Source organism: Delphinus delphis, chromosome 21 (genome assembly GCF_949987515.2).
Source record: "Delphinus delphis chromosome 21, mDelDel1.2, whole genome shotgun sequence".
Lineage (NCBI taxonomy): Eukaryota > Metazoa > Chordata > Mammalia > Artiodactyla > Delphinidae > Delphinus > Delphinus delphis.
This window is the reverse complement of record NC_082703.1, coordinates 23337396-23349220: the sequence shown is the minus strand read 5'-3', so window position 1 is coordinate 23349220 and position 11825 is coordinate 23337396. Positions and strand designations below refer to the sequence as shown.

The window sequence follows — 11825 nt, the reverse complement described above, 5'->3', positions numbered from 1 at the left end:
GCTTCCTGTGCCTGCGCGGATGGGCCCTGGGAAGTCTCGCTTGTGGGCACCGGATCAGGGGCGGTGGTGGTGGTAGGGACGGCCCCCGGCGTTTTGTGACACCCACACCCCCCCGCCTGCTTCCCCTGGTTCTCCCCCGGCTGGCGGCGACCGGCCACAGCTGCAGCGGGCTCGGGGCGTGCGGCCTGGGTGAGTCCGGGTCGGGAGACCAGTGGGGCCGGGCGAGACCGCCGAGAGAGATTGCTAGCGCGTAACGATGCTGGTTTGGGGGGCCTGTGATTTCGTACAGCATCAGCGAGTGCATTTCTCTTTTAGCTTCTAAAGAAAAGACACACCTATTTCTAGGGACTCCAGGTTTAAGGGGGGGTAGGGGAGGAGTGGAGGAAGATAGCGTCTGCCTTTAGAGCTGCAGCGTTTCTTCATTGGAGCTACCGGAGCAGGATTCTGCGACCCTGGGGCGGTATCCTTTCCTAAGTTGGGCAGTTGCTTCGCATCCTCAGCAGCAGCTTTTGTTTCGCCATCCCGGCCCCAAACTGTCTTTCCTCTTTTGATTGTTTTGTAGTTGGACATCTTTGAATCCCATCCTTACTGGCCTTGTGTCCTGCATCCCGAACCTCCGTTAATTAAAAAATAGTGACTGCATTATTTTTTTTAACCTGTCACTTTCATTAGGTCACCTTTCTTTGCAGTCCGTCATTATTTCTAAGAGTCTTCCTTATAATTTTATGACCACGCCAGCTTCCAGACGACTTCCATTGCACTACACGATCTCCCATCCAGAGTGTTCGCTTCCTACTTCTGCACCTCCTTCCAGGTCATGGTTTGGTTAGTTGCTTCATTGGTTTTTTTCCAGGAGATCTGGAAATTTCTCCTATAGGCTGTCATCGAGATCCATACAACCTCTGCACTTGTCCTTTGCTGATATTCTTCCCATTTTTTGCCACCGAATAGGCACAACCATTTCAAATGCCAAAGCTTTTAAGGTACAATGTGGCAAGAATTTCTGATACAGTTTTCGTACAGTTATTTTGGGACAGAGTTACCGTAATTTAGAGCTGCACTGTCTGGTATAGTAGCCAGTCGCCATAGGTAGCTATTGAGCATTTGAAATAGGCTAGATGTGCTCTGAGTGTACAATACACACCAGACTTTGGAGACATAGTATTAAAAAACGTAAAACATCTTACTAATAACTTTTATAGTAATGTTGAATTGATGATAATATTTTGGACATATTGGTTAAGTAGAATATTATTAAAATGAATTTCATCCCTTTCTTTACTTTTTTAATGTGACTACTGGAAAATTTTTAATTATTTATGTAGTTTATATTATATTTCTCTTGGACAGGATTGTGATTTTAAGTGATTTAAACGTAATTTCTGTCTCCCCTTATTTCCACTCCATATTCAAAGGACACGGCGAATTCTCTTGCGCCTCTGGGGTTATTAAAGGAAGTGGGTATTTAGGGCTCTAATCTAGACTCTTTGGGATCAAGCAGTGGTACCTAAATTGTGTTTTGACCCATCTCTTTTTTATTTTCACCCCAAATTCACTAGAACTAGAATCTGTTTCTGAACATGCAGTCCTTTGCCCTCGTACCTTAATCCTGTCCTCAGAATATCTGTTTAAGCATTTCTAAAACTTCTGTCTATTGTGGACATTTGTCGTTTCTGATAGACTTTGCAAACCAATTATCTAGTACCCATTGTTCCGTCAGTACTTAAGTGTGAGAAGCCTAATAGTCTTTACTAAATTAACTTTTCAGTTAAAAATACTGTTTTGCCAATCAAGTGGTGGCCTAAGTGCTCCTAACTTCTCACAGAAGTTGTATTTGAGTCCTGTATGATATACTGGTGGAGATCACCTTTTAAACCAACCATGTGATACATGTTTTTGAAAATGAGAAATTATTCTTAAAATATAATAATTTTGTTCGCAATAAACACTTTTATATAATTGCTTTTCAAAACGTAGTGCATCTTGGATTGATATAGACCGCTTCTCAGCTAAAGGGCACAGTAGAAACATGTCCTCCTAGAGGTTTCCATTCATTATTAGCTTTTCCCTTGTAGATTTTCCTTTAAGTAGTACATTTGTATTAATTGTGGAGAAATGAGAAAACATAGCTACTTAGATAATTAGCATATTATTTTAATGATATCTCAGGAAATCAGAAATTAGATGTTAGCAATTACAGAGAAATTAGAGATAGTTGCACTTTATTATATATGAAAATCAATCGTTGTTTTTCTTTATAACTGAAATCAGAAGTTTGATCACCCTCCTGCTTTCCTGGTCTGTTTATCCCAAAGTTTTGTGTGGTTTTGAGATGTTACTGGAAATAGTGATTTGTCTTAAAGTTGACTGGAACCCTTGTATATGAAAGATTTTTAAAAATATTATACCAATAGTTATTAAATTTTAATAGGTCCAATTCAAGAATTAAAGTTTGCCCTTTTGCTCTCTTCTTTTGGATTTGCTTGACAGTTTGTAGACACTCAAAGACTTTCGTCTTTTTGTAATGTTTTACAAATGGTGGAGGTTCATATGTTAGATGTGGATGTGGGCTTTTAAGAAATTAATTATTAACGTATTAACATTTGTATTTCAGAATTTTCCTGACACCTTGAACATGAGCCCCACACAATGGGACTTCCCTGTGGAATTATGTTGTCGGCCTATGGCTTTTGTTACTCTCACAGGCCTGGATGTGGTTTATAATGCTGTCCATCGAGCTGTCTGGGATGCTTTCTGTGCCAATCGGAGGGCTGATCGGGTACCGATTTCTTTCAAGGTGCTCCCAGGTGACCATGAGTATCCCAAATGTAGACCCAAGGTAATGACATTATGATTGCAAGGGGACTCTCCTTCTCCGTCTGTCTCTTTCTTTGCATGTGTGTATCTTTTCTGTTCCTATATCTGTGCAGGAAAACCCCTGAGTTTATCAAGGGTATGGTTATAGTGGTGCATGAAGAAAACTCCAGACGTTTTCCTGTATGTAATATGCTACAGATGTATCTAATAATCCCTTTTTTTTTTTACTCCAGAAGAATAATTACTTTATAATTATTAAGCTTTCTATCCCATGAGCCTAGGTTTTCCATTTTTTATTTGTTGTTAAAAAGAGACCCCAAGGCTCCATAATTTTAACAAAGGCCTCTCTAAAAGGAAGGTCTCACCATTGCCAGTGTCATTGTAAAATCCATAGTCTCTGCAGCTTGGTTTGATTTCACAGACATACTTTGAGCACTTGCTTTGGTTTAGAGTACCTGGAACTATGCAACAGGCTGGTGATAGAAATTTAAATAATACATACTCTCTGTCCTTGATGAGTTCTACATAAACTAAAACAGTTTATTCAGTGTGGAATAGGAGGGGTATTAAGTTCAAAACTGACTTTTAGAATGAACATCATGGTAGAGACTCTGATTTACTTAGAAAAAAATACTTAGAATGATGATAGTATGAATTAATAATAGCAGCTCATACACGTGTATTGCTTATTATGTCAATTTGCTTTTTAAGAAAGTTGTGTACATTGACTGATTTGTCATTTATTGTAATCTTTTCAGGTTGGTCTGAAAGTCAGTTAATAAGACACATTGATTAAAATAAACTGCCTACTTTTTTTTCCCCCTAGAGCAATGTTTCTGACAGACTGGTCTTTGGACCAAGTATATCATCACCTGGGGTGTTTATTAAGCATGTCAATACTGGCTGTCCTCAGTTAAACTCGGGGGAGCATAGGACCTGTAGATTTGGTCACCTGCTGATTCTTTTGCATGTGTTTGAGACTCACACACCACAGACACAGTTTCATATATCCAGCGCCAGGAACTATGAGCTTTCTCTGAAACTGTGGGAGCAATAGCACCCCTGGCTCTTACACACTACTTTTAATGCGGTGTTTGTGTCAAGGAAGCCCAGCGACCCAGCAGGACTCACCCCTTTCCTCCTGGATTCATTCTTCAGAATCCTCATTTTCCTCCTGGTTCTCTCCTGAGTTCCCAAGGTGTTTTGTGTCAGACTTCCTTCCTGTCCTCTCTTTCCTCACGTGGAATAACCGTTGGACCAGCGTGAACTGGAGTAGTCTGGCCAGTGTGGGTGCTTTGGGGGTAGTTTGAGATTTCACCCAGCTTCTTCAGGGCATCCCCTCCCCACGACGTGGCACTTAGCGCTGACCCCCAGTGACTGCCCTTACGCTTCTGTATTTAAGAATTGTCCTTCATTTTTTTCTTTCACCCACAAGTGAGGTGTAATGCCATCCTGGTGACACGACTCTGAAGCAGATGAAGCCATATTGGGTTTTAGAGAATATTTGAGCAGCTTTTACAAGAACGGAATCTGGGATGGGGAGGAATATAAGTAGAATTTATTGGGAAGAAGGCTGTTTACTTCCAGGGTATTTGAAAACCTTGACATCATTAGAAATGCTTTGGCTTTGGTCAGTCTTTAAATGGAAACGGTACTGGCTCTAGGGTTGAGATTCTACCTCCAGTACTTGCTGGCTCTTACCTGATCTCTGTAAGCTTGAACGTCCTCATCTTAGAAATGCGGCGTGTGTATACTGAATGAGATAAATACAGAGAAAGTGCCTGCACTCCATAACAGGTGATTGCTCTTGTTGTCAGAATACCTCTTTTCAACTTTGGCTAATGTTTGCAGAGAACTTCGTATGAATGGTACATTCCCAAAGGGATCCTAAAGACAGGCTGGATGAATAAACATCTGAATCTGGTGCCAGCCCTGGTGGTTGTGTTCTACGAACTAGACTGGGATGAGCCCCAGTGGAAAGAAAAGCAGTCTGAGTGCGCGACCAGAGTGGAAATAGTTAGGTATGTCCCGTTTGTCAGGTTGACTGTGTTGGGTCAAACTCACATCTGGAGTTTACTGACATTTATCGAAGGCAGCTGAGTGCCGTTAAGTCTGCAGTGGTCATTTGGGGATCACTGGCCTCCAATGAAACCTGTTCACTTCCAACAGGTAGCATTAATATTAACTTAAGGAATGGTAAGCAATGTGAAGAAATTTCTAAGACAAATTGACCTGAAGTTCCAAATGCTTTTTCTTGCATTTATAATTTTTTTTGGGGGGGAGATATAGTGATTTGCTGTTTAGTCTCATAAAACACTTTTTGCTTTATCACCATTTATTTCAAAGTAATTCTTTTGGATGACTAATATATCACTATAAAGAAATAAGTTGCAGTGTAACTTTTACATTGAAGTATATGTTAAACTTTTGCCTTTAAAGCAGGTTTTTGTAAGGAACAGAAGCTTGATCTGAGATTATACTTTTAAATTTTAAATCATTGTGGCATGTGTGTTTCTTTGTATGTAGGAAAAGAGTTCCCCCAATCTTGGGGTTTTTAAGTTGCAGTTTGTTTTTCTTTGAATTGTCAAGCTTGTATTTTATGTAGTCTTGAATACATTTTTTAAGTTAAAACAGTTTAATTACTTAATTAATTTTATTGTTATTTTTCCACTGCAGGCAGAGTTTACAAGGGAGAAACACAAAAGTTGCAGTGGTTCTGATTCAGAAGAAAACCCCTTTGCCCCCAGGTAGCAAAAGGTTAATTAATAACTAATTGATTTGTGTATCCCCCCAATTCTTATTACCAGGAGGCATAGTTTTTAATGCTGAAATCTTTCATGCATTCAGTTATGGGAAATATGGTGTGTTAACTTTAAAAAGTACCAGTAATGCATGAGTAAATGCTTATTTTAAAAATTAAAAACATTAAAGAGTGTAGATCTTCTCAAGTCCTGCTGCCTGGTTCCCCTTCCCTCCAGGGAGGCACATGCCAATTGACAAAAGAGTTATTCACTTGATTTTTAAAAAAGAAGGTTTTTTGCTTATCTGAGATCTATTTGAAATTATATTCCTTACGTAATATTTTTTCTTAATTTGCAATAGAGCAAAGAAAAATGCTGCAGGATTTCTAGTTTCCTATAAGAAAATGTCCTGGTTTCAAATGCGTATTTCTTCTACCATCTCAGACTTTAGAAGCCAAAATACTATTTTTGTTTCTATCTTGAAACTTGAAGCATCTTAAATAGTTTTGGAAACAACTTTCATGAACTGTTGCTTCCATTTTTAGTTACAGTTATGCGGTATATCTGTTGGCATTACTCGGCCTGTCTTGGCCTAGTAGAAAATTCCAGTTTTCTCCTAACATATATGTACTGTGTAACTTCTAAGCACCCCACAGAGCTCTCAAGGATTCCAGGGGTCTTATAGACGTGGTGAAAAGTGGTTTGGGTTTTTTTTTCTTAATTACATTGTCCTGATTTGGGGAAATGTCCATTTAGAAAAAATGCATTAATTATTTTCTCTCTTTATGGCACTTGTTGTCAACAGGAGAAGATGTCATTGCTTCAGAAAGGGCTGCAGCCTTGTGCAATGCGTGTGAACTCTCGGGGAAGTCTTTGTTTGTACTGCCCCATACGGACCACCTTGTGGGCTATATTATAAGGTAAATAACCTAGAATATATACTGAATCTTTTAAGTTTTGACTATTCCATTTTATTTCATTTTTTTACATATTTTTCTTAGATGTATTTAAACCCTTTGAATGCAGCTTCAGAACTCTGTTTTATTCTGAGGAGGAAGAACCTTGAAGTTCAATCCTTATCTGACTTTGAATTCAGCTTTCTTTCATGCCCTAGGAAGATACTTCTGATATGTACTTATTTTCACAAACAGAACTTTGAGTTGTTTATCCATCTCTGGGCAAATTTTCTTGGTTCCTCTGTAGTCTCATAGTTATAGAATGAAGCAGGATTTAATTTATACAAATGTTATTTTCACCTCATTTGCCAGTTCTCATTTTTGGTCCTTTTCCCATTATTTTCCTTAATCTTTAAACCCTAAATGTCAGAGTCACAAAAGGTAATTGAATCTAGTTGAGTATTAGATATTTGTTTCTTTCATACTTATAAAATTATAAAATAATAGGAGATTATTAGTGATTACTTAAGTTTTACAAATTACAAGAAAGTTATTTTTATCAGTTATTTCTTAGATTGTAAAATTTTAAATGGCTTTTGGTGGGTCTTCTTTTTAGATTTTTTAATCTAAAAATTTAGCTTATATTTTGCTTTACTTTTTATCTTAATCATGAAGTAAAGCAGACATTATCTCTGTAAGGATTTTACTTTCAGGTCTTATAAATATGATTCTTGAAACACTTTGGTTTAAAATAACTTCAGTGTTTGAATGTTGGTCTTTTTTTTTTTTGCGGTATGCGGGCCTCTCACTGCTGTGGCCTCTCCCGTTGCGGAGCACAGGCTCTGGACGCACAGGCTCAGCGGCCATGGCTTACGGGCCCAGCCCCTCCGCGGCACGTGGGATCTTCCCGGACCGGGGCACGAACCCGTGTCCCCTGCATCGGCAGGCGGACTCTCAACCACTGCACCACCAGGGAAGCCCACTGAATGTTGGTCTCTTTTAACAGATTAGAAAATGCCTTTTATGAACATGCACAGACTTATTACTACACTGAGATTAGAAGAGTGAAATCTCATAAAGAATTTTTGAATAAAACAACACACCAGGTACGTGTCTTTTCCTAAAGAAAGAAATAATAGCGGCATTCTAGAGTAGATTATTCATCGTTGATTATTTTTGAGGAGATGATTTAATGTCTTTAATACTTTGATGTCTTTAAATGGCTTCTGTGCTTTTGAAGTTTTTTTTTAAAGCGTTTAAAAACTATTTTGTCTTTTGTCCTCTTTGCCTTTAAAGCTCTTGAAGACAGATTTTGGTAGCCTTCTTAACTACACTTGTTTACTGGAATAATTCTTGAACTTTAATTTTGGATATTTGCCTTCATACTTTTAGGTCTCCTCTTAAACATTATTGTAATTTTTACATTTTTAAGAGAATATATGTAATAATGATATTTTTTTCCATTCTTCTTTTCAGCTTTTATTTGTTAGACATCAGTTCAAAATAGCTTTCTTCAGTGAGTTGAAACAAGATACACAAAATGCTCTGAAGTAAGTTTCTAACAGTTGTCAAACTAATTTTTTCTTTATGTTAACAATAACATAGTAGTGGCAATTTCTGAATCTCAACCAAACTTTAAGTTTAAAATGTTTATGTTGGTTAGAGTCAGGTTTGTAATATTCACTTTAATTTTTCTAGTTAAATGGAATATATTTGAGCTTTTAAAAAAAATATCCATTTTATTATCAGAAGTAAATTTTATAGTGTCTGAAAGCTTTCTGGTATAATTTAATTAAATTTCATGATCTAAAGAAACATATTAAAATTTTTCCCATTCTGTTACCTACTTCTTCTTTGTATACTCAGTAAAATCCTTGTGTTAAGACTGATTTTCAAAGTTTCATGTGTATTAAACATTATCTGAATCAGACTGAATTTCTTAATTTTTTTTCAGTTTATAGTACCTGCCAGTAGCATCATTTTTCATTCTTTTTAAAATTTATTTATTTTTGGCTGCATTGGGTCTTCGTTGCTGCACACAGACTTTTCTCTAGTTGCGGCGAGCGGGGGCTATTCTTTGTTACGGTGCGCGGGCTTCTCATTGCAGTGGGCTCCTCTTGTTGCGGAGCATGGGCTCTAGGCATGCAGGCTTCAGTAGTTGCGGCACACAGGCTCAGTAGTTGTGGCACACAGGCTCAGTTGCTCCACAGCATGCTGGATCTTCCCTGACCAGGGCTCGAACCTGTGTCCCCTGCATTGGCAGGCAGATTCTTAACCACTGCGCCACCGGGGAAGTCCCATTTTTCATTCTAAGGCTCTGCTTAGAGCTTTGAAGAGTAGTTGCAGATGTGTTGGCAGTGGTTAGGCATTTTATCCCTTTGCTTTTAATTTACTAAACACAATTTAATAAAACATCTCTTTCTAGCTTTAACTCAGTTTTTTAAGATTAACAGTGCCAGTGTAGCAAAAGGATAAAAACCAGCTATATATCCTAAAAGTGGGGAGAGGCTAAATATACATGGGAGGGTGGAACAGAGAAATAAATAAGTCTGTCATTCAGAGGAATATTGCAGAAACCTCCTCTCTTTTGTTGCTAATGAGGTGCTAAGCACCAAATTGTGTTCTATAAATCTCAAACTTCATATAGTTTTAGTTGGTTTTAATGTAGTTCATTTTTTATCTGTGGTATTAGTGAAACACCCTCAATTCCAATTCTGTTCAAACACAGTTCTGGAAAGAAAAATGTTACGTGGAGAAGTTAGGAGCAAACACTTTTCTTTGGAGAAGACTGAGATTTTCTCATCACCTTCCATCTTCTATCAGACTTGCCTTTCTCACACTATTCTTTCCTTCAGCGCTAGCTGCCCTGAGGGTATCCGCACTGCAGCCCGTACCCGAGACCAGTGACACCCGTTTCAGTTGTGGAGATACTTGGGTTTAAAGCTGTTGACCCATCTCTGTCTTGACAGCACCTTCTTCGCTAATACAATTTCTATTTGAGAAGCTCAACATGGTACTTTTAAAAAATACTAATTGTTTTTAACAATGTTAATTTTGTCATGTAACTCTGGACACTTTTCCACTTTCATTTTGCAGCTGAACTCCTATCAGTTATAGGCAGATGTTAATGACAGCAGTGTACAGTGGTTCTGTTCTTAGAGAAAAGTCATTGATTCCTCCCACACATAGTGAATCAATATATCATTTTTCAGGACATCAGAGATTGTTATGTATATGTTATTATTGAGCTGTTGAGTGCTAAGAAATGTTGAGTAAATATTGTTTCTGTTATTTCTAATAATTTTGCTCTTAGGAATCTTTTCTTAAAATTAATTTATATCATAATTAACTACCTTCCCCATGTCTATATTAGGAATTACAGGACTGCCTATAATCTTGTACATGAATTGAGAGCCCATGAAACTAATATTCTGGAAATTAAGACCATGGCAGGATTTATAAACTACAAGGTAATAGTTCTACTTCCAAATAAACAAAATTTGGCTTTAAATATTGGAGTATCTTTTTAAAGTTTGGAAATCCAGATGACTCACTTGCTCTGAAAAGTGAATATTTGATGAATTATGCTATGCTATTTTATGTCCTTTATCTCCAGGAGCACCCTGGTTCTTAGCAGCCTAATTGTAATGCTTGGTTTTGAGCTATGGTCCCAGAGTTCTCATTTAGAGGAGTTTTATCTTGGTAAAACTCCTTGAGGAGGGTCTTTTGTTTGTTTTTAAGTGGGTGCAGGAGGGAGTGAGAAGAAAGCTGCCTACAGTATTGAATTTTATAAGCTGCAACTTATTAGAACTGGGTAAGCCTTCCTTGGTTTAATGGCCAGCCATAGAAAAGGTGTACCTATTCCCCTTAGAGAAAACTTTTATATCTGTTATGTGAGCATTTTAAAGTTGTATATGGTAGAAATAGACACCCCCAGAAGGCAGATGAGGCTTTGTCTTTTGCTTTTAATCTTTCCACACTCATCTTTTCAAGAGGCTGGCACTGGGTTAGTGATGTAAGGGTAGAGGGACACTTTGTTCACTGCATGTGTAAGTGTAAATTGGTACAGCTTCTATAGAGGCTATTTTTGCAATGACAGTGCAGATTTAAAGTGGATATTCCTTTTGACCTAGCAATTCCATTTTGGGAAATTTATCCCACATATGTGCTAAGACTTGCAAATCACATATGTAAGGATATTTATTGCCTCTTGTAATAGGAAAAGGTTGGAAACAACCCCACAATAACTGACTGGTCAGTATAAATTATAACTCCAAACAACGAAATATTATACAACTATCGAGAATGAAGCAGCTCCGTGCATTGAAATGGAATGATATCCAAGGTATATTGTTAGGTGACAAAAGTAAGGCACAAAGCAGCATATTTAGTGTGATGCTATTTGTATAAAAATAATAGTTTATTTGTAAATGCACATACTTGTCTGTGGACAGAATATATCACCAAATGTATGCTGGGAGCTTGTTGCCTCTAGAGAGGGGGATTGGATGGCTGAGGGACAGGGATGGATGAGAGAGTTAACTTTTCATGTATTCCCTTATACCTAAAAAAATAAAATTAAAAGTGGTAATAAGCATGTGGAAATAAATTTAGGCTTTGTTTCTTCTTTTTTTTTTCATTTACCCTACATACATATAGATTATTACTTTGAAATAACATCCCAGATAATTTTTCAAGAATTTCTGTAATCCTTGTTTGATATGGAGTCTACTGTGCTCTAATTGTTCTACAAAAAATCTTTTGCTTTCTGACAGTTCTAAAACTAGAAAGTTAATCTGTCCTTTCTCAGTTACCTGTTGCAAATACTTCATTTTTGCCCGTCTTTATGCTCTTCATTGGGTTTAATATTTCTTTATTCTATACTTTAAAAAACTTTGTAAGGTATAGAATAGATTCATCACAAATAGTGAATAATTTTATTCATGAATCAAAGGGACATCCTCTGTTTTTAGCATAACCTTTGTAATAGAGAAAATCAGTTCTGTTGCACTTCAGTTCTACTGAACTTCAGAGAAGGAAATTCCATACTCTTTTTAAAGTTAGTCTCAATTTTTATATATTTTTAAATGAATACGCCTTTTGACTTTGGTTTTCTTCTTTACTTTGGGGTTGATTTTACATCTTCCAGATCTGTAGGCTGTGTTTTCAGCACAACACCCCACTGGACGCAATTGCTCAGTTCCGAAAGCACATCGACTTGTGTAAGAAAAAAATCGGAAGTGCAGAGTTGTCTTTTGAGCATGCTGCATGGATGTCTAAACAGTATGTTTTAAATTATATTTTCAGAATGTTTTTTAAACAAATACTTGGGGTTTGGAGGAATGGAGTAAGCATGGACTTTGGTTCTAAA

At 37.5% G+C, this 11825-nt stretch overlaps 1 protein-coding gene across 1 annotated transcript in view; it reads left to right on the top strand.

The window, feature by feature from the left end:
• Window positions 1–33: 33 nt before the first annotated feature.
• TRAPPC11 (trafficking protein particle complex subunit 11) overlaps window positions 34–11825 on the top strand; it is a 40389-nt gene continuing 28597 nt past the window's right edge. The window contains exons 1-9 of the mRNA XM_060001446.1: window positions 34–189; window positions 2615–2839; window positions 4669–4838; window positions 5494–5564; window positions 6364–6478; window positions 7461–7560; window positions 7931–8004; window positions 9828–9924; window positions 11604–11737. Of these exons, the coding sequence (XP_059857429.1) occupies window positions 2636–2839; window positions 4669–4838; window positions 5494–5564; window positions 6364–6478; window positions 7461–7560; window positions 7931–8004; window positions 9828–9924; window positions 11604–11737 (965 nt within the window). The 5' untranslated portion in view covers window positions 34–189; window positions 2615–2635. The remainder of the gene's footprint in view (window positions 190–2614; window positions 2840–4668; window positions 4839–5493; window positions 5565–6363; window positions 6479–7460; window positions 7561–7930; window positions 8005–9827; window positions 9925–11603; window positions 11738–11825) is intronic.